Raw genomic sequence first — 23,861 nt, forward strand, 5'->3', positions numbered from 1 at the left:
ACTTTTGAAATGATGATAATCAGATAGAGTGAAGCAAAGTACAATAAGTCGATGCAGGGATGGTCATTACATTTGTCCTGTATTAGATCTAGATTAATCTTTATGCCATAATGTAAACAGCCTTCCAATGCATATTTAAAAGTTGTAAACATAATTAGATCAGTTCCTTCATTCATGATTAATGGAACAAATCTTTTCACCACAGGCCATCCAGCAGCTCCTGCAGTCACTCCAGCTCCAGAACTTGTAAAACCTCCTGCAAAGAAATCTGCCACTAAGAAACCTTCTGGATCTTCTGTTAAAGGCAAGTCAAGCAGAACATTCAAAAACACTTATGCAGGTTATGCACTTAGATGTCATATAGTAAATATAACTGACCATGGCTTTTGGCAGCTCAAAATCTAATGTTGTATCCATTTTACTGGTGGAGGTCTTTGCGCCTCTTTGAAACAAATTTCAGGTATTAGTTATCAGTTCAAAATCCTACATTGGTAATATGGTGGGATGATACATATTGAGGAGGATTTCTACTAATAGAGTAAAGAAAATACACATATATAAACAAGAGAGTTTTAAGATTAAGAGGATCAATCAGGATGCAGGGTTGTTTATTCATGAAAATGTTGAAATGAATGTGGAATCGCAGAAAATACTTAATTGGTTCATTGATAGGTTTAAACATTCCATTTACAGACGAATTAGTTAATTTCATATATTCTTTACATTTGTGTCTGTTTCCTGCAACCACTGACTGTCACCATATTGTGACAAATTAAACCACAGAAAATGAATCATGCTCACATTCCCAGCGATGGTCATTCAGTAGGTTTTTCCTACAATCTATGACCAGGCTGTTCCTTTGAAGACATGCTGGGAAAGCCCAGCAAAGAAGCCCATACTGTTACCATACATTAATACAAGCTGCTCAGGCAATAACTTTGTTACTTTGCATGAATGGCATGCTGATATTTTCAGACCATTCTGTAGTTTGTGTCCCTTTAGGGGGGTCAGTGCACATACATATTTGATGTTCCCATTAAGCTTCTACACCTAAACCCGGATTATCGTTTGGTATAGCTCACACTTCAATTTGAGAAAGGAAATACAAATTGATTGAAAGATCATCAGAGATTAGAAACTGAAAATGTGGAACCTGTAGCGAGACCAAATGGGTAGAGCAAAATATTCTTTGTGTGTCAACGAGGCCATCCACATGCACGAACCTGGAGACTCGATCACGGCAGCTGAGCCCAAAAGTATGCAGTAGCAGTGCCTTGAGGCCCTCTTATTTGCCGTCGGCAGGCGGTTATCGAAGGTAAGGAATTAAATGACCGGTGGTCTCTTGGTCCAACACGCTGAACACGTAGAAATATTTAGTTGAATCGGCGACAATGTGTCGAACCTGGAATTGGGCCTCAATGTGCTGAAACCATTTCTGAGGTTGAGACGTCCAGAAAACAAGCAGCTTTAGAGAAACTGCGTTTTTCTGGGCTGGGTTAGCGTTGAGGTTCTCGGCTGCATTCATAATAGCAGATCCGAAAAACGTTTGGATCGACAGGGTCACCAATTATAGCGAGACCAAATGTGTAGAGCAAAACGTCCTTTATTATCGAAAACAACACTTGAACTATGCGTGCACTTAGTCAGGAGTTTACGTTTTAGATTCTTGGCGTCGTGAAGAGCTCTAGCTACTGAACACGCTGAAAGGCCCGCGAACGAACCCTGTTACATGACAGTCCCAACCAATGACGAGGGTTCTGCACACAGAGTTTAACCACTAGGTGCCGAGAAATCTGTAAAGAGGAATGGGAAAGTAATGGCAAGATTTGGTGATATAGGTGATACATGGGGGAACTATTTGCATTTGCTGTTGTTATGATTTGAATTGATACTTTTATTACCAACAACAACAACTGAGAATACCATCAATTTAAGATGAAAAATCCAGATTGCTCTCAGTAATTCAGCTTCCTGCATAGCAGTCACTGGAGAATACCAGAAATGATATTAAAGATATTCACAAAATAGAGCCACTGTAAAAATACTGTGAGATGTTATGTTTGTGGCAGGAGATCAAAATACTTTTTTATGGCATTGTGAATATAATTACTGCTGTGTAGACTATCTGGCTATGTACAGTTAAATCTTCTCACAAATGTTTCAATGTATAATGTTTTTAGATGGTCAGAGAATTGTTCTATAGTTTGACAATATAATGACAATAAACTAAACTCAACTATTTAAAATACAAATAAATTTACCTAAAACACATTTACAATTTTAGTAGGAAAAGGTACATATATTTAAAAAAAAAGGTACATATATTTAAAAAAAAAAAACTTTTCTATGCATATCTTTTCCATCAAGATAGACATCCTCAATCACATGAATGGGGTTTTCCATGGCGTATGCTAACCATCTCTTTTTTTAAAGCCAAAAGGCAGATGAGAAATGTATCTGTCATCTTACTCTGGAACGTTTGCCCTTTGACCCTCAGCTCACAGTTTAGTCAAGCAGTATCATGCGAGGTCATATGGTTTTGAGCTCATTGCTGAATGAAGAAGGATTGGACTGACCTGCATCTGCAGCTTATTGCTGGTTCTCTGCAGAACCAGTAGGCATCATCCAGCCCATTGTAGTTTTGCAATGGACTGGAGATCTCTGCCACTATTTTGGATTAATTATTTTAATTGTTTTAGTAAGAGCACTTTACCTTGTTTAATTGCCAGAGTTTCATATGTTCTCTGGATCATTTTAGCTTTTTGACATTGCTGTTTCTTTTATTTGTATGGTAATGGTGGGAATATCTTTTTTAGAATTATTGCAATTGTATGCTTTTAGAGTCTCAGATTTCTGTTTTTGCTGATGTTCTCTAACTCTGATATTGAGGTATGTTATTTTGTCAACTGTTATGTTGCCGTAGTGCTATTTGTCTGAGGAAATAGCATGGACTCTGAAAACATTTAAGATGGTTCTTTTAAATCCATATAAAACAGATGACTCCTATTCTTTTTAACTGGAGGCTGTTTTTCATTGCTTCTGTAACCTGAAATCATACGATTGCCAAGGAAATTTTCACTCGTTTTTTTAGTTTTAGAGATACAGCATGGAAATAGGCCCTTTTGCCCTCCGCGTCTGCACCAACCATCGATCCCTGCATATAAACACTACACACACATTAGGGCCAATTTTTACATTTACCAAGCCAATTAACCTACAAACCTGTACGTCTTCAGCGTGTGGGAGGAAACCAAAGATCTTGGAGAAGGGTCACAGGAAGAATGTACAAACTCCGTACAGACAGTACCCGTAGTCGGGATCGAATCCGGGTCTCCGGCGTTGCAAGCGATGTATGGCAGCAACTCTCCCGCTGTGCCACCCAACATATCCAATTTAATAAATCCTCAAGTTGGGGAAAAAAAAGTATCAATTCAAATTACCTCACCAATAATGGTGTAGGTGGTATGGCGCAGTTTGACATTCAGAACCTTCTTTTTTACCTTTTTTTCGTATTTTCATTGATATATAGTCCTTAATTTTGTATATTTCTTTTTGGTTGAAGTTATTACACCAGTTCTTGGTAGTTCTGACCCATTGATTGATCCACTGTTAATCAGTCATGTATGCTGTTTCCAATTTGTACTGTTGATATTTATTTTATCTACAATTAAGGATGGACTATGATGGATATGGGGTGATTGAATAGGATAGGTTTAGGACCAAATGCAAGCAGGTGGAACTAGTATAGATGGGACATGTTGGTCGACATGGGCAAGATGGGCCAAAGGGCCTGTTTCCATGCTGTATGACTCTATGGCATTGTTATTTATTGAGCATCCAGATGCCTGGAGCATTTGAGTGCCACATAGTAGATCAGGTGGCCTCAGAAGCTTTCTCTTCCAGTCAGTAAGATCATGGTTGATCCAATCTTGATCTTAAATAAGAATGTTCTTTTACAATTATTTAATTGATGGGATCTAGACATCACTGTCAATCCTGACATTTATTATCCATATGAGAATGGTCTATTTGTTTTAATTATCTTAGTAATTAATTGAGTTAAACTAAATGGGTGATACAGCAAAAATAGATACACAGTGCACTCATTAACTCTCGAGCTGACTCTAGAATAACAGCATACAATTCATTGCTCTTTCATGGGATACCTTCAAGTTTCATAATTCTTCAGATATTTCTACTTTCACTCAATGTTGTAGATTTATTTGAGGTGAGCATTGGAATTTGTATTGGAGGTTATAGATTTTAAGTACAAACATGAAACCATTGGGTTTATGAGGACTATATCCCATCAGTCCATCACTTCTATAAGGAGTACAATGGGAAGCTGCACTGCTGACCATTGTCAGGCTTTCAACAACTGACGTTCAGCATGCAAGCAAAAGCTTTTGACAGTACCTCAGTAGATGTGACAATAATAAACTACACTAAACTAAACTGATAATTAGTTGAGTTTTCCTTTCAGATTACCCATTGCAAAGATGAATTAGCAAATCAGAATTAGCAAAACAGAATCTTGCCCTGCAATGTTCTGTTTTATTATTTGTTGTTATAGAGTGGTACAGCATGGAATCAGATACTTCAGCCCAATTTCCCCTTGTTGACCAAGATGCCCCATCTACACCTTTACCACCCACCTGCATTTGGCTCATATCCTTCTAAACCTTTCCTATCCATGTACCTGTTCAAATGACTTTTAAGTGTTGTGATGGTACCTGCCAAAATCGACTCTTCTGGCAGCTCATTCCATATGCCCACCTTTGCTTGAAAAAGTTGCCCATTGGATTCTTATTAAACCTTTCCCTTAAACCTATATCCTTTGGTTCTTGATTCCTCTACTTTGGGTAAAAGGCTCTGTGCATTTACCCTTTCTATTCCCCTCATGATCCTATACACCTCTATGAGATCACCATCTTGCCCGCTGAAGAATAAAGCCCTAGCCTGCCCAACCTCTCCCAAAATCTCAGGTCCTCGAGTCCTGGCAACATCCTCGTAAATCTTCTCTGCTGCCTTTCCAGCTTCATAATATCTTTCCTATAACAGGGTGATCAAAATTAAACACGATACTCCAAATGTGGCCTTACCAATGTATTGTACAACATGACATTCCAATCTCAATATTCAGTACTCTGACTGATGATGGCCAATGCGCCAAAGGCCTTCTTGACCTCCCTATGAATTGTGATGCCACTTTCAAGGAACTATGTAATTGCATCTCCGAGATCCTTCTGCTACAACACTCCCAGAGCCCTGCCATTCACTGTGAAGATCCTGCCCTGGTTTCACTTCCCTTGTGATGATTCATATATCTCAACCAGGATGCCTGACAGTTATAGAGTCATACAATGTGGAAACAAACACCAAGCACCATGCCCACATGGGGATGAGGACTGGTTAATGGAGTTGAATGCAAATGAGTGCAAGGTGGTGTATTTTGGGAAGTCAAAACAGAGCCGGACCATCACAGTAAATGGAAGGGCTCTGGGGAGTGTTGCAGAGCAGAGGGATCTAAGTGTGCAGGTACACAGTTCCTTGAAAGTGGCATCACACGCAGATAGGGTGATTAAGAAATCTTTTGCTATATTGACCTTCAGTCAGCACATTGATTATAGAAGTTGGGATGTTATGTTACAGTTGTACACGACATTGACAAGGCCGCATTTGGAGAATTGTGTCAAGTTTTGATCACCCTGTATGTTGTTAAACTGTAGAGAACTCACAGAAAATTTACAAGCATGTTGCAAGGTTTGGTGAGGCTGAGCTATTGGGAGAGCCTGGGCAGGATAGGACTTTATTCCTTGTAACACAAGAGGCTGAAGGATAATGTTATAGTGGAGTATAAAATCACGAGCAGTGAATGCACAGAGTAGGAGAATCGAGAACCAGAGGACAGAGGTTTAAAGTGAAAAGGGAAAGATTTTACATAAAGCTGAGGAACAACTTTTTCACAGAGATTGATGAGAATATATGGAATGATCTACTAGAGTAGGTAAATGAGGCAGGTACAATGTTTAAAATATTTCAACAGGTACATGGATAGGGCATGGGCTAAACGCGAGCTGGTGGGATTAGTGTAGATAGGGCATCTTGGTCAGTATTGTCAAGCTGAGCCAAAGGGTATATCTCTATGCTGATGACTCTAAAATAAGGATAACATTGTATATGGAATATTCAAACTTGACAACTGAGCCACGATGGGTTTGCCTTCAATGAAACTAAAACAGAAAGACATTGATACAAAGTACTGAAACCAATGTGCACCTGTGGTGCATCATGAATGTTAATGTGTGCTTGTGTCCTCAGTTGCAACAAATTCCCTTACCCGGAGGTGTTTCACTGGTGAAATACTCAAATATTGTGCTTCAGAATATAATCTAACCTTTTACCTCACTCTCTTTAGCTAACTGCAAAGACATTGATTTAGTCTAGGAATGTCATTTACTCTAGTTTATTATTTTCACAGAGCAATATTTACTGCCATTTATGTCAAAGAATGTGCCATGGTAGAGTTGCTCTTGCCACAGTTGCATTAGTGAGAATATCGTTCAACATGTCCTTTGTCCTATAGGTCCCACTGCAATGGAGCCTTATTCGTTCCATCTGATAATTCTCTGATCAACTTAAAGCCACCTTGCATTTCTACATTTCGGGAATTTCTACTTTAAAATTTCCTTTTGAAGTAAAGAAAACAGGAATGCTCTTGTTTTTTTTATGACTAAAAACTCTTTTGTAGATGTAACAAAAATGTTATGGGTTGGTTGGCAGTGTAAAATTAGCACATCAGTCCCTCTACACTTAATTGTGGGAAAGATCATACTCGCCTTGGTTATCTAGACAGCTTGGTATAATTGGAAGCAAGTGGCCTCACACTGTAGCGGCCAGGATTCTTGGCGACGTGTTTATAGAATGCAGTTTTTTGGGCGGTTGTATTGTACTGGCGAGCCACTCATCAATCACTATCACCATGACCCCTTGTTCAACATTGTCTTCACACATGTTTTCTCATCTTCGCGGTTGCATATTTGTCCTGGAGTGTGTGCAGCTGTGCCAGCTCCTGTTTCGGTTCTTGAAAGTGACAGATGGTGCTCAGACATATATATGGTAGTTTTGAAAATCAATTGTTGTCCTCCTGGTTCTGGGAAAACACAATTTTTCATCATTGCCTCTGGTTTATGACACCGAGATGAGATAAACTGATGAGTATATAAAATAAATAATCAGAAAATGTGGACATTTTTCCCTTGGAAACTGTGGAAAAGTTCTATGCCATTGGTAGCTCTCTACAGATTTATTAGATTTGTGCATTTTTGTTTTAATATATAATAAGTAACACTGTCACATTCACTTTCTTTTCTGGAAGCACAGAAAAAAAAACTACACACAACACTTACCACAAAAAAGCATAGTTAAAAAGTAAGAGGTAGGTTCTTTGTAGGTGCCTGAGGAAGAATTATATTCATCCAGAGTATTCTTGAAATCTGGTAAGAACTGACTAAACGGGTAGTGGAGACAGGTACACTCACAACATTTAGACAGCATTTATATAGCACTTGATACACCATGGCATTGAAGGCTATAAGATAGGGTAAGAATAGATAGGTATTTGATGGTCAGCACAGTGTGTCAAAGGGCCTTTTTCTTTATTGTATGACTCTATGACTCTATAACATATATATACAGCATTGTTAAAATAAAGTATTTTGTACCATTAAATGTAATGGTAATTTAGTTGAAATGCATGGACAATACAAACGAGCAATGATCTGAGTGGTTCAATTAGTCTATTTTTTTGGAATTAATCTGAGCAATTTTGATCAGAACACTTCAAAATGAGCAGAATAGTAAAAAACAAAATAATGAAACACTGGTTTAAAAAAAAACCTGCACGTGTCAAATAAAATTATAAACAGGAAAGTCTGAAGAGATTTATTTTGGCAGGAGGAACAAGGAGAGGATGCATGAACTAACCAGTTCAATTTTAAGAAGGTGATGATACGACAAGATATATAGGTATGGAATGCACAAATATTTGAATGTGGCATAATATATTAAAGATAAAGCACATGGGATCTACGTTATAAACATTGATATAGAGTCTAAAAACAGCTAAATTATCTCAAAGTTATAAATAATTGATTCAGGCCTAGGTCAACTTCTGAGTACCTTACTTTAGGAAGGCTATCATAGTCTCAAGGGTTTGTCCCACTTAGGATATTTTTTAGGTGACTAAGCTGTTGGCACATGGTCGCCGGGGTGTTGCCTATATGGTCGTGAGTAGTCTCCTCAGTCGCCCAAAGAGTCGTAGCGTCTTTCTGGTCACCACTGGATTTTCAACATGTTCAAAAAATGTTGCCGACAGTCAGCGACAGTGGGTTGACTTCTCCTGATATAGGTGTTGTCATAGGTTGTCACCAGAAGACATAGGTTGTCGCCGGTGCTGACTTCGGTGAATTCCATTGGCGACTACCTACGTCAACCGGCGACAGGTACCGGCCACTGAATTGTCTTCAGTTGTTGCCGACAGGGTTGTAACTTATCGCAGCTTGTCGCAGGTGGCCATAGGTTGACTTTGGTTGTCAAGTCAAGAGAATTTATTGTCATGTGTCCCAGATAGGACAATGAAATTCTTGCTTGCTGCAGCACGACAGAATATTTTAGGCATAAATACAGATCAGATCAGATCAGTGTGTCCATATACCATAGAATATATATATATACACACACATAATTACACAGATAAAGTGGTAGTGTGGCTGCGGCTCATCTATCGGCAGCGGCTTGACTACAGTCCGTCTGTCTTTTTTTAAATTTTTGTTTCATTAAATGTATGTCTTGACTCCAGTTTTTATTATTTTTCTTTAGCTGTGTATTCGTGGGGGGTGGGGGGTTCGGGAAACCGTTAGTCTCTTTCCTGTACAGGGACTGGACCTTTTCCCCTGTCGGGTCTCCGCTGTCTTTGGGCCTAACATCGTGGAGCCAGCGGCGGCCTCTGGCCGGGACCAATCTGAAGACTCCAGTCGCGGAGCCTGCGGACCTGACATCGCGGAGCTGGCCAACTTTGGAACGGGGAGAGCTGTGGTGGCGCGACTTTGGAGCTTCGGAGGCTCCGGCTGCAGGCCCGATGGACAGGAACATCGGGAGCTCGCGGGCCACTGTTATTCGGAGCTCCCGCAACGGCAACTTCCCCCGCTGGAATCGCGGGGTTTAAAGGAATCGGAGCGGGGCATAACATCGCCACAGGACTTACCATCGCCCACCGGCGGCTTTAACATCGGGAGCCCCAGTTCGCCTCGACGCTGCAGTTGGACTGCTGGACCGCGGGAGAAGAACAAAGGGAAGAGATAAGACTTTGTCTTCCATCACTGTGAGGAGATGTTGGAGATTCATTGTGATGGATGTTTCTGTGTTAAGTTTGGGTCTTTGGTTTTTTTGTAATGTAAGACTGTAAAAGATGCAATTTCATTCAAACCAAGCTGTTTTAATGACAATAAAATGCATTCTATTCTATTCTATTCTATTATTCTATTCTATTCTATTCTAAAGTGCAATAGGCTGTTATAGTTCATAGTTTGTTTGAAGCTGTGTTTAATAGTCTGATGGCTGTGAGGAAGAGCTGTTCCTGTACCTGGATGTTGCAGATTTCAGGCCCCTGTACCTTCTACCTGATGGCAGCGGAGAGATGAGTAGTGGCCAACTAAACAAGAGAAAATAAGCTGTTGCAGATTGTATATGCTGCTATGAACCATATACGGCTTTCACTGCTCATTTCCTGCTGAAGGTGGACTGACTGTAACACATTTACAATTTTGATACCCATTAGAAGACATCTAGAATGTCTTGTTAAACTTCATTAAGCGGGAGAAGAAGCATGGGAGCCTGTGTCCTTTAAGTCTTTAGAAAGAACAATTCCCACATTTGAATGACCCAAATCCAATGCACAAGTATGTATTACCAGGAAGGCTGTCAAATGAGATCTATAGCTTTGCATATGGGAGTGGTAAGATGTTATAATGCAGCTGTGACTCTGTTGACTGTGGAAGTTGAGGTCATGGTAGCACCTTTCAGGCTTGCATTAAAGAAATAAATAACAACTCCCAACTCTTGTGCTCTAGGAAAGTCTCAGTGTCTCTACTGTCTTTTGCTTATGATTCTCAATTCTGTTTGGTTTAATTTTTCCAATTATTTAAAAGTATTGTTAATTATTTATTTTTGTTGGTTTTATATTTTATCAGACAACAGAGTCACAGCTACATTATAACATCTTACAACTCCCGTACACAAAGCCGTAGATCTCATTTGACAGCTTTTTCTGGTAATATTTTATCTTGTAAAAATAGTGGACTGACTGTATCGCATTTGCAAATTTGATACACACTAGAGATCTAGAATGCTTTATTAAGGGCCTGTCGCACTTGGGTGTCACTTATGCGACACGCTGTTAGTGACTGTCGCGCGTGTCTTCGTGCGTCAGCACAGCCGTCTGGAGCGCGTGACGTCATTTGAATACCCAGTGGAAAGTTGTTTAGTGCATAATACTGTATTTTCTTTCGAATTATGGATTAATTCAGAAAATTGGTCGTTTTGGGTTATGTTTTCATCCCACCCCCTCCTCCCCCACGGAATATACATGTTTGCTCTGTGCTCAGTACAAATGGTATTGGTTCCAATCGCTGTATTGCGGATGGTACCCCGCACTGAGGAAATGGCTAAGCACCTATTAATTGTGACTTTTGCGCGTTTTTTTGGGGGTGTGAGATAGGGGTTCAAAATGATGAGAACTTGACACGTTGTGAGTGAAGCTGGAACAAAAAAAAAATAAACGAGTAAAATAATCAGAGCCGACTCAGCGTAAAAGCAAAATACCGAATATTGTTCTTTGACTCCCTGACCTAGCATTAACATTGAACCTTGCGCTGCGAACTCAATTATCGGTGCAGCTGCCCTTTGAACAAAATGTTTTAAACTCTATAAAAGAGTGTCAAGTGTCTGAATATTTGCAATTTTTAATGAATCATCATCAGCATCAAACGTCGCAGATCTGCCTACTGCAATATGTCACCTACATGTATACAGGCAAAGGACACAATAGAGATGACTTATTCTCTGGGGTCTTTCTGATCAACGCAATAATCAAACTCCACAGCAAAATGCACCTACATTCCACAATCAATAGCGTGTACAATCAAGATATTCGTGATAGTTGATTCGTATACTACAGTACTGCACGTACGAGGTCAGGACGTCAGCGTACGACCACAATACATCCGCGTGCTTACGCGACACGTCACGCCGGAGGCTCGCAAAGATTTTGTGCACCACAAAATCCTGGAGATCCGCGCGCAACTCCATACCCCTCCATACGCCTTTTCCATGCGACCGTCCCGCGCCGCCCACACGCTACCCATGCATCTCAAGTGGGACAGGCCTTTTAAACTTCATTGAAAGGGAGAAGAGGTGTGGGAGGCTGTGTCCCTCAAGTCTTCAGAAACAACCATTCCCACATTTGAATGACTCAATGCCTAAATGCTTTTCATGTCTTTTTTTTAATACTTTTTCTGAATATTCTGATGAATGTCAAAGGGAATAAGAAGTACGAGACTGTGGGAAGAGTTGGGCCCCAGCATCACACGGGGGGGCTGGTCCCCCAACGCAATATTCCACCTCTCCACCAATTCCAATATTGGTGGCCAGTGGGGTGGGGGGGGGGGATAACTTTAATTAGGCAACACAGCTTTAGCATTTTCAAACCAAAGGCAACACAGCTTTAGCATTTCCAAACCAAAGGCAACACAACTATATTTTCAAACCACATTAAGGGCACTGACAGGTCAGTAAAACCACTCACAGTTTAGTAGACATGTGTTCAGTGTTATTCACTGCTCAGACTGAGAGATGTGACCCTCTCGCTCCCCCATCTTGCAGAGTGACTTCCGGGTTTTATAGTCCCTCCGGAAGGGTTGTGGCCTTCAGGAGAGAGAATCTCAACATTTTTTAAACACTAATAACTTTTTTATTTTTCACCTATGGGAAAAATTATCTTGTCCTGCGCAGCGGAGGGGGACTCTGAGTAAGATGGCTAAAAATCACAGCCGTAAGTGGCAGCGTTTTTTCTAAAATCAATATATAGAACACCAGGAAGTTTTAGTAATATAGATTGAAAAGTTGTGACTGATGTAACATATAGTGATCCTGGAGGCATGTCATGACCAATAGTCAAAAGGTTTCAGAAGACTTTCAAGGTGTGGAAATGTTCTGGCTAACTTGCATCACCACATTGCATTTTTCATAGCTCTGTTGCTGTTTGGAGTATTAGTATTTGATTCCCCATGCTATATGATTCAGAGAACAGAGATTTTGGACAGTGAGTGTAGATATCATCTGGGAGGTCAAAAACTAAATTCCAGCAGCAGCATACAGGGAATGGCAGAAGGAAAAATATAGTCCAGATCCTTGTGGGGCCTGGTGATTCAATTTTTGTTTAGTTTACAGATACAATGTGGAAACCGGCCCAGGTCTCTAGTGCTGTAAGCACTGTCAGGCAGCAACTCTACTACTGTGCCACCGTTCTGCTCAATGCCCTTCTCAAGAAAGGTTTTATTTACCTAGGAACACCTCTGCTACTATTCAGTGATGCTGAGGAGAGGGCCCTAGCAAGTTCTCCACTCACATCAGGATTAAAATACAGTCAGGATTTTATTGACATTGAGGCTACATTTTTAATTCAGTTGATATATCAACTACTGTCAAAATCAATGGCATACTGTAGAAGTCAATAATCCATGGAATTAAAGATACTCCATTTTAACTTATCACCTGCTCCACTCCTAAGAAATTGAGAGAGTAAACCCCATGCCTGAAATAAACATGGATCTATGTTGCATCTTTAATGTGGTAACATAAGCTAAATTGCTTTAAAGTGACTAGGTCATGTAATGAGAAAATCGGGGAGATATATAGCCTGGATTCTAAACTGTGTGGACTAATTTTGTAATTTGAGGATTTGTCATCATATCTGATGCAAACGTTAACGTAAGCATCACTGTGCATTGCCTGTTTAGTTTGACAAAAAATGTAATCAATATTTTGAAAGGGTGCTTACCATGAGTTGTTGAATATTTATTTTGCTTTGAATGACAATTCTTTGGAAATGACAGCAACTGGCATGCCTGTTAATTATTTAATCAATTACTCTTTTTAAAGCGGAATGGTGGACAGTAAGGTCATGAGCTTACTGAACTATTCAAACCAAATCAAATTACCCCACATTTTATACGCCGTGATAAGAAGAAAAAAGTATGGGCGATACAACACCATACCATCCGGAGACCTTTGCAAACTTGAAATCATTGGGCTGTGTCAACCCACATGCCTACACTCAGGTGCAATAGGATCAGGCTTCCAGATCCAAGTCAGGTTTCTAGACACCAGCCAATATATCAGTTCATAAGTTAGAGAAGCAGAATTAGGTTTAGTAACCCCTGACACCTTTATTAATCAAGAATCTGTCAATCCCCGCCTTAAAAATATCCATTGACTTGGCCGCCACAGCCTTCTGTTGCAATGAATTCCACAAGTTTGCGATCTTCCTCATTCCTCCTCATCTCCTTTCTAGTATGGCCTTTTATTCTGATGCTGTGGCCTCTGGTCCTAGACTCTTCCACAACTGGAAACATCCTATCCCTATCCACTCTATCCATGCCCCTGGAGTCATAGTCATAGAGTGATACTGTGGAAACAGGCCATTCGGCCCAACTTGCCTACACCGGCCAACATGTCCCAGCTACACTAGTCCCATCTACCTGCGTTTGGTCCATATACCACCAAATCTTTCCTATCCATGTATCTGTCTAACTATTTCTTAAATGTTGGGATAGTCCCAGTCTCAACTACCTCATCTGGCAGCTTGTTCATACACCCACCACCCTTTGTGTGAAAAAGTTACCCCTCGGATTCCTATTAAATCATTTCCCCTTCACCTTGAAATTATGTCCTCTGGTCCTCAATTCCCCTACTGTGGGCATGAGACTGTGCATCTACCTGATCTATTCCTCTCATGATTTTGTACACCTCTATAAGATCACCCATCATCCTCCTGCGCTCCAAGTAATAGAGACCCAACATACGCAACCTCTCCCTATAGCGCACACCTTCTAGTCCTGGCAACATCCTCGTTAATCTTCTCTGCACCCTTTCAAGCTTGACAATATCTTTCCTATAACATGGAGCCCAGAACTGAACACAATAGTCTAAATGCACTCACCAATGTCTTATACAACTGCAACATGACCCCAATATCGATACTCTGACTGGTGAAGGCCAATGTGCCAAAAGCCTTTTGACCACCTGCGACTTGACCAGAAGCCTACCATTCTGTGAAGGTCCTACCCTTGTTAGACGTCCCAAAATGCAACACCTCACACTATTCTGTATTAAATTCCATCAACCATTCCGCAGTCCATCTGCCCAATCGATCCAGATCCTGCTTCAATCGTTCACAACCAACTTCACTATCTGCAAAACCACTAACTTTTGTATCATCAGCAAACTTGCTAATCATGCCCTGTATGTTCTCATCCAAATCATTGAAGTAGATGACAAACGGTAACGGGCCCAGCATGGAACCTTTAGGAACACCAGTCCGAGAAGTAACCTTCCACCATCACCCTCTGCTTCTTTCCATGGAGCCAATTTGCTATCCATTCAGCTATCTCTCCTTGGATCCCATGCAACCACCTTCCAACCCTTTAGCAGAGACCCCCCCCCCCTCCCCCCCCCTTTCTAGAGAGTTGGCAGTGGACTTCGTCTGATATCAAGATATCAAGGCTTTCAATATCTTTAATAATTTTTAAATGACACTGACATTCAGTCATTTAATTTTATTTTTTTAATGAATTATTTTAATTTTAGTTACGTTTAAATGACGCTGTCATTCAGAATTTACTTAAAAAAATTAAATAAATAGAAAAGCTTATTGAAACAGAAATAATTTAAATCCTTAAACAAAGGTAATTAGTTAAAAACCAAATATTCAACCATATTTACCTCTTAATCCATAAGCCTAGATTTCAGTGGAAGAATTTCACAGATTCACCACCCTCTGACTAAATAAATTCCTCCTCATCTTCTTTCTAAAGGTACATCAATTTATTCTGAGGCTATGGCCTCTGGTCCTCGACTCTTCCACTAGTGGAAACATCTTCTCCACATTCACTCTATCCAGGCCTTTCACTATTCGATAATAGACTTTCAATGGCTGAAAACATCTGCTGAGCACAGTGAGCAAGATTAATTCTGTATGGTATAGTTAGCAACCTCAATCACAATAACTGTGTGGCACCTTTCTTTGGCAGTGTGCTGTGGAATGGAGAATAATAGAAGTAATATTAGAATCAAATTCCCCCAAAAATAAAAGGTAAAAATAAATGATATTGTTCAATTTACTCTGATGAGACCTTTGAGAGTTTTTCGTCCTGAATCCATGTGAAGAATGCATTAAACTGCAATTTTTTTTGTATTGAGCTCTGCAAGTTTACTGCTCCGCTAGGAGATCAAATTTTAAGTAAGCTCGAGCTTGTGTTTTCGTAAGATTAGAGCAGTGAGTTCCTACTGTAAATCTCTAGTTTCACACAAATAACTTCTTGAATCCCATAATGTCAATTCTCTGTGTAATTTTAAGCATTTAATTGATAATCCTTTCATTTTTCTTTATTGCAATGAGGGCAAGTTGAAAATATTGAGCCAGTCCTCATGTATGATGAAACAATGATCGATCTTTGAATGATGTTAATTTTACATCGACTTTGACCGGCAGAGATTCTTTGGAAATTATTGTATTCTAGCTTATTATTGACATTCTACGCTATTTTATCAACATTTACATTTAACAATGGTATCGATTAAATATGTTGTGCTTGTTACTCGACATGGGACTTATATCATCGATCTTTTGCAGAATTTACAGTGGCTATTTACCTGTAACACTTCTATTCTTCTATGAATTCTGCAATCGTTGTCTTTGACTGCATTGACATATTTTTCATTTTTGATATCAAGCTTAATGTGAAAATAAGTGATTCACCAATATTTTAAGAAAATATAAAAGTTCATAGATACCATGGATAAATACAGGTACTAAATATTCAGCAAAACATATGAAAATAAAAACAATTAATGCATTTTCCTTATATTTATCCCTCAATCAACATGACTAATGCTGGATCATCTGGCTGATGTTGCTTTAAAACTTTGTAACATTTTTGCTATGCCCAAATGTCCTAAATTCCAGCATTTAAAAAATATTTAATTGGCTCCAAACTGCATTGGTGCATTGGTGCATGAAAAGTGCTTTTTGAAAATGAAAGTTTTTCATTCTAGCTAACTAACTTTCAAACTATGAAATAATTGAATTTTACTGCACACAAACTTACCAGTGTAGGATCTGCAAGGTCCATTTGTTGTTAATTTATCAGCAAAATGTTAGGAATTCACATAAGTGTAGTGTGTGTCATTTTTCACTGACTCCATCACTAATGGAACATGCTACTGAGACTTGAACATTTATCTACTAGATGATGAAAGCTGTTTTGAGATTTTAAATTGTTTGTTGATGAGTGCTATTACTATCAATGCTAATGTGGAACTTTACAGTTATACATTTACAGTAAGGGTGAGTGAGAGAAGCAGATATTTCATTCATCTTGGTGGGGATTGTGAGGAATCATACATTACTAAATATTGTATATATATGTGTGTATATATATATATATATATATGCTTATTTCTTATTGTAAGTCTGTAGAAATAATGGAAATGCATTGTTTTACAGTAAACACTTGCAGGGAATACAATTCAGCAAAATAAATAATCAGGGTACCAAGCAACTAGCAATGTTTTTTAACAGTTTTGAAATAGCTATAGACATTCAAGCAAAGATAAAAGAGAGGAACAAAACTGAGAACAATGCATATTAGAAACAAGAAGAGAAAATGCCAAGAACATTGTAATTGTAAATCTTATGTCATTTCCTGAGTATTCGCATACTATTTCTCATGTCCGTTCAGTTATATATATGTGTGTGAACAATTTAACCCTAATCATATAACATTCAACAGTGTGTGTAGCGGCATGTGGCTGTGTGTATATGTGGGGTTTGTGCGCGCGATTTGGCAGGGGGGAAAGTTCATTTAACAGTCTTATAGCCTGTGGGAAGAAGCTGAGGAGCATCCTGCTGGTTTTGCAGCTGATGCTCTGTACCTCTTCCCAGATGGGAGGATGGTGAAAAAGTCATGTGATAGGTGGTAAATGATGGAGATGGCTTGTTGATGCATCAGTAATGTCCAGCAGGAAGGGTAGTAGCACCATAATCAGCAAAATCCTCACTATCCTGTCCAGGGTACCACGCCTTGCAGCTCCCGAACCAGGAAGCATGCCGTATGTTTGCTCTCGACAGTTTGTAAAAAGTCCGTAGAGCTGGTAGGCCATGCTTTCAAGTCTTCGGAGGGGGTAAAAGAGAGGAACAAAACTGAGAACACTGCATATTAGAAACAAGAAGAGAAAATGCCAAGAACATACATTGAATCTTTATTTTGTCTGCCTCTTCACTGATATTGAAGGACTTCCAGCATGTAGAACTTTTATTTTGTTAATTCAGTCAGTGAAAGTACAAAGTTATGGAAAACAAAACTCAGAAGATCTTACGTTACCAATGAAGCATTCACACACTCAGGCTCAAAGTGATAGTTCTGACTTTCTTGCCGCATGAAGCTTTGAAGTGCAATGTTTGAAAGTCAGCCTAATCCATGACATAACAAAGGGATGTTGTAACTGAGAGTCTTTTTGAACTGTTTGTCACATTTTTTAGCTATTTTTTTCTCAATTCAGCCAAGCCCATGTCAGGTCCATTGCCTTTCTAGTGTTTGGGTTTCATTATGCAGTTATGTTTTGTACTGTGGCCCATTGGAATGAAAGCCCAGCGTATGATGCTTCTGTGTGCAAAATAGTAAAATCAACACCATCAGCTATGCAAATAGGGCTTAGTAAATTATAACCTTTGGATGAACGCTATAATGTAGAGAAGTGTGGTTTTCCTCTGACAGACGTAAGGCAGGGCTACTGTGGGTGACTTCACTACTGACCCTGTTAGATAGCTCAGGGTGTCACAATTTAAATAAACATATCACGTATCATTTAGCTTGTTTGCAAAGAGAGATTTGGGGAAATTGGTATTGGCAAGACAATCTCTGAACAACTAGTAGAAGAGAGTCTCAAGAAGGGTCTCGCCCCGAAACCTCACCCATTCCTTCTCTCCAGAGATGCTGCCAGTCCCGCTGAGTTACTCCAGCATTTTGTGTCTATCTTTAGTGGAAGAGATTGTTTCCTTTCAATAAATCCCTATTTAATTTCAATGCAGAGAGTGCTACACATCTGAATCAGATGAAACCCATCCAACTGAACAGCTAAATTTAAAATAATAATATCATTCAAAATTAAATTTGTAATATGAATGTTAATTTTAATTTGATAATTTTATATGCTATTTGAATAGCTTCTTGAAAGTAACTATAATTGTAAATTGTATTAAAAGCCTTTATGAGTTTGCAACCTGTTGACATAACAACTCAGGGATGATTTTATTTGCAATAATGAAGGTGATGGTTAATGGAATTAAATGATGTTGTATAATTTCAACTGAGGAATGCAATAAGAGCCAATTTTCTTCTTTGTGCTACAATAACCACACAAAATATTCAGAATTATTATCCATAGTTTCTAAAAATGTTGGTTGCTCTGATTTTCTGAGTGTTAATGTTATTTATATCTATTTTCTTCACGTAATGCTAGGATTTAAAATGTATTAACATCCATTATTGCTTTCTTGTTCATTTCCTGGTATGTTGATTTTGCTAATTTCCTGAGCTACCTCGTGGCCTTTGCATACTTCCCTACGGTGAACATAACTGTCTCAATATGACTAGATTGATATGTGGAAATACATATGCTGGAGAGGGTGCAGAACCAACCGGTGGAGCCAGCAATGGCTGCCTCGCCAACAGTCTGTCTGTCCTTTCCTTCTTTGTGTTTAAGTAGTATGTGTTAAATGTATGTTTTCAGTGTCTTATTTTATGTGGGGGGGTGTTGAGCGTCGATGGAGATGCAATTTTTTCCCCGTATCTTATCTCTGTCCGCACTGCAGCCTAACATCGAGGAATTGGCGGTCTTTGCTGGAGACCGACTTTTGAGAGCTCTAACCGTGGGTGCTAGCGGACTTTAACATCACGGAGCCCATGATTTCTGGTCAGGGACCGACATCGGGAACTTCAAGCTGCGGGAGTTTCGACCACTCCGACGCAGGAGTTTCGATCGCCCCAAAGCGGGGCTTCAAAAAATAAAGAGGAAGAAGTTTTGACTTTTTGCCTTCCATCACAGTGAGAAATGTGGGGAAACAGCTGTGATGGATGTTTATGTTAAATTTTATGTATTTGTGTGTCTTGTTGTTTTTTCTTTGCGTATGGCTGTATGGCAATTCACATATCACTGGACCTTAATTGACATATGTGACAATAAAATACCTTTGAAATCTTTGAAACCTTTGAAATAAATATGCACAGAATTGCCACACATTCAAGATACAGCACAAATAATTGTGTTTTTTTTCCTAATATTCTAATCATTGCTGAATGCATTTACTTTATGGGTATATTATCACTTTCTTCTTACAGAGGAGAAGGACATTGTTACTGTGATCAAGCATGAAGAGATTGAAAGTAAGTAGTTCATTTCAATAACTAAAATTAATTTTGATTTGAAATTATTTTCTTTACCTGAAGTCCATGTTGATAGAATTTTAATTTAAAAACTCAAAATTGAAATTTCGTTCAGACTTCGGTCTGAATGACAATAAAAGGCTATCTATCTATCTAAAAAGGTTTTTTGACAGTGATTAATGCTTGTATCCTGATGTCATGAATGCCTTAAGGTTTAGATACTCAGATGTATTTTTTTTATTTTGAACTAAGTGGACCAAAACAAGAGATAATTAACCTCTCTTTTAAATGTAATGTGTCAAATGGACATAAAAAGCATGACTTGCAAAGATTTATGATCAGCGATCATGCTTAGCAACAAAATCAAATGATGTTTGTATTCATCTCTAATATTTCTTCATTTTCGTTTGCAATTTACATAATTTGAATTCTTCACAGAAATTATTTTCCTATTTATAAATGACTTCGAGCAAAATGTTGACATGAGGTAAAAATGATCCCCATCAATCAGGGAAGTGATATGCAGAGAATATAATTTCTGCGAAAATAAATACACAGTTTTACAATTAGTTCCCTATGGGGTGCATAGAATTAGCTGACTGGAGTATATCATATCTATTTATAATACTCTGAAAGAAAATGCTGTATTGAAAGCTGTATTCTTAAAGGGCTTAAAGACATGCAGAGAAGATATTTTCTCCAGCTTGTCTATCAGGGAGTGATGGTCTCATACTTCTTCTGGTCTTCTGAAGTAGTTCCTGAGGATTGGAGGGTAGCTAATGTAACCCCACTTTTTAAAAAAAGGAGGGAGAGAGAAAACGGGGAATTACAGACCAGTTAGTCTAACATCGGTAGTGGGGAAACTGCTAGAGTCAGTTATTAAAGATGGGATAGCAGCACATTTGGAAAGTGGTGAAATCATTGGATAAAGTCAGCATGGATTTATGAAAGGTAAATCATGTCTGACGAATCTTATAGAATTTTTCGAGGATGTAACTAGTAGAGTGGATAAGGGAGAACCAGTGGATGTGTTATATCTGGACTTTCAGAAGGCTTTCGACAAGGTCCCACATAAGAGGTTAGTATACAAATTTAAAGCACACGGTATTGGGGGTTCAGTATTGAAGCGGATAGAGAACTGGCTGGCAGACAGGAAGCAAAGTGTAGGAGTTAACGGGTCCTTTTCAGAATGGCAGGCAGTGACTAGTGGGGTACCGCAAGGTTCAGTGCTGGGACCCCAGCTATTTACAATATGTATTAATGATTTGGACGAGGGAATTAAATGCAACATCTCCAAGTTTGTGGATGACACGAAGCTGGGGGGCAGTGTTAGTTGTGAGGAGGATGCTAGGAGGCTGCAAGATGACTTGGATACGCTGGGTGAGTGGGAAAATGCATGGCAGATGCAGTATAATATGGATAAATGGTTGTCCACTTTGGTGGCAAAAACAGGAAAGTAGGCTATTATCTGAGTGATGGCCGATTAGGAAAAGGGGAGATGCAACGAGACCTGGGTGTCATGGTACACCAGTCATTGAAAGTAGGCATGCAGGTGCAGCAGGCAGTGAAGAAAGCGAATGGTATGTTAGCATTCATAGCAAAAGGATTTGAGTATAGGAGCAGGGAGGTTCTACTGCAGTTGTTCAGGATCTTGGTGAGACCACACCTGGAGTATTGCGTACAGTTTTGGTCTCCTAATCTGAGGAAGGACATTCTTGCCATAGAGGGAGTACAGAGAAGGTTCACCAGACTGATTCCTGGGATGTCAGGATTTTCATATGAAGAAAGACTGGATAGACTCGGCTTGTACTTGCTAGAATTTAGAAGATTGAGGGGGGATCTTATAGAAACTTACAAAATTCTTAAGGGGTTGGTGGTGAATCTCTGGAATTCTCTGCCACAGAATGTAGTTGACGCCAGTCCATTGGCTATATTTAAGAGGGAGTTAGATGTGGCTCTTGTGGCTAAAGGGATCGGGGGTATGGAGGGAACGCAGGTACAGGATACTGAGTTGGATGATCAGCCATGATCATATTGAATGGCGGTGCAGGCTCGAAGGGCCGAATGGCCTACTCCTGCACCTATTTTCCATGTTTCTATGTTTCTATCAGACATGGGCCATTCAGGACAGAGATGAGAAGAATCTTCACAATTCACGACCATAGTGTATTGTGGAAGTTCAGTCACTGAGTATTTTCAATTCAGAAATCTATAGATGTTCAGATATTATTGGAATTAAGGTATGTAGGAACAGAACAGGAAAGTAGCACTGAAGTAAAAGATTAGCCATGATCTCATTGAATAGATGAGTAGACACGAAGTGTTGCATCTCCGACTCCTGCTCCTTTTGTTCTGAAGTTCTTAAGTATTTAATAATTGCTCACTTGTGCTTTGAGGTTTTCTGGAGAGTAACAGCTGAAGGGTTCTTTATTATCATCCAGTTATTATACCTCAACTATTACTTAGTAGGGGAACTATAACAGTAAAGAGTTAGTAGGACACATTTTGTGTTTTTATTGAACTGAAGGATCTTTATTAAAGAATAACAAAATATTTAGAATGATACACCATCAAAGGAAGTCATTGAGAACAACAATCTGTACCATTTCTAAGCCGCTGACTGAAGAAGGGTCTCAACCCGAAATGTCACCCATTCCTTCTCTCCAGAGATGCTGCCTGTCCCGTTGAATTGCTTCAGCTTTTTGTGTCTATCTTCACTATAAATTTAGTTCAGTTTATGTTTAGTCTGCAGAAGGGTTCTAAACCAAAATGTCACCTATCCATGTTTCGAGACCTGTGCCTTACTCCAGCACTTTGTGTCTTTTTTTTGTAAACTAGCATCTGCAGTTCCTTGTATCAACATCTTCAGTTTTATGTTCCATGAGTTTATATACGTTTTCTCTTCAAGTCCTTGTCCATTTTTCTTCTGTAAGCTCCGCTTGTAACTTCTACTTCAAAACCAAACTTTATTCAGAATTAAAAAAAATATACAAAATGAAAACAGTGCAAAAACTTTTCATGCTTTCTTTATACAATCAATAGTGTTGTATACAGTAATGTTAGCAACTTTCTTTAAACAAAACACCCACGGCATTCATGCCCTTTGAAGTGATAGTCCTTCCCTTGTTTGAGTTGTCTTCCCTCTGGACTCTGCCCCTCAATGTCCAGCAGTGGAAGGACCTAAGATTCTACCAGGTAACTCACAGGCTGTGTATTCTAAGGTATGGCACAGCGGTGAAGCTGGTTGACTGCTGCTTCACAGTGCCAGACACGCAGGTTCAATCCTGACCTTCGGTGTTGTCCATAAAACATTTTTTGACGTTCTCCCCATGACCGCATGAGTTTCCTCCTGGCGCTTCGGTGTCTTCCTTCATCCCAAAGATATGCAGGTTTGTAATAATAATAATAATAATACATTTTATTTATGGGCGCCTTTCAAGAGTCTCAAGGACACCTTACAAAAATTTAGCAGGTGGAGGAAAAACATGTAAGGGGAATGAAATAAATAGTAGAGACATGACTAGTACACAAAGTAAAGACAGAATTTAATTCAAAACACAATATGAGGCAATTAGTGCACAGATGAAAAGGGAGGGGGACGTGGGGCTAAGGATAGGCAGAGGTGAAGAGATGGGTCTTGAGGCGGGACTGGAAGATGGTGAGGGACACGGAATTGCGGATCAGTTGGGGGAGAGAGTTCCAGAGCCTGGGAGCTGCCCTGGAGAAGGCTCAGTCCCCAAAACTGCGGAGGTTGGACTTGTGGATGGAGAGGAGACCGGCTGATGTCGATCTGAGGGACCGTGAGGGTTGGTAGGGGGAGAGGAGGTCAGTGAGATACGGGGGGGCCAGATGGTGGAGGGTTTTGTAGGTGAGGATCAGGATTTTGTAGGTGATCCGGTGGGAGATGGGAAGCCAGTGAAGTTGTTTGAGGACTGGAGTGATGTGATGCCAGGATTTGGTGTGGGTGATGAGTCGGGTGGCTGCGTCTGGTTGTAGGTTAATTGGCCTCTAAAAAAGTCGCTCCCTCTATGTATGTTCCTGGGAACCATCATCTCCAACGACCTTAAGTGGGGGGCCACC

At 39.6% G+C, this 23,861-nt stretch overlaps 1 protein-coding gene across 39 annotated transcripts in view; it reads left to right on the forward strand.

Annotated features, from left to right (window-relative positions):
• Positions 1-23,861, forward strand: part of trdn (triadin) — a 270,827-nt gene that overhangs the window by 115,422 nt on the left and 131,544 nt on the right. For all 39 annotated transcript variants that reach the window (XM_055635706.1, XM_055635681.1, XM_055635691.1 and 36 more), the window contains 2 exons: positions 206-304; positions 19,737-19,781. In XM_055635706.1, coding sequence (XP_055491681.1) covers positions 206-304; positions 19,737-19,781 — 144 coding nt within the window. The remainder of the gene's footprint in view (positions 1-205; positions 305-19,736; positions 19,782-23,861) is intronic.

This window comes from Leucoraja erinacea, chromosome 5 (assembly GCF_028641065.1).
Source record: "Leucoraja erinacea ecotype New England chromosome 5, Leri_hhj_1, whole genome shotgun sequence".
NCBI classification, from domain to species: domain Eukaryota; kingdom Metazoa; phylum Chordata; class Chondrichthyes; order Rajiformes; family Rajidae; genus Leucoraja; species Leucoraja erinaceus.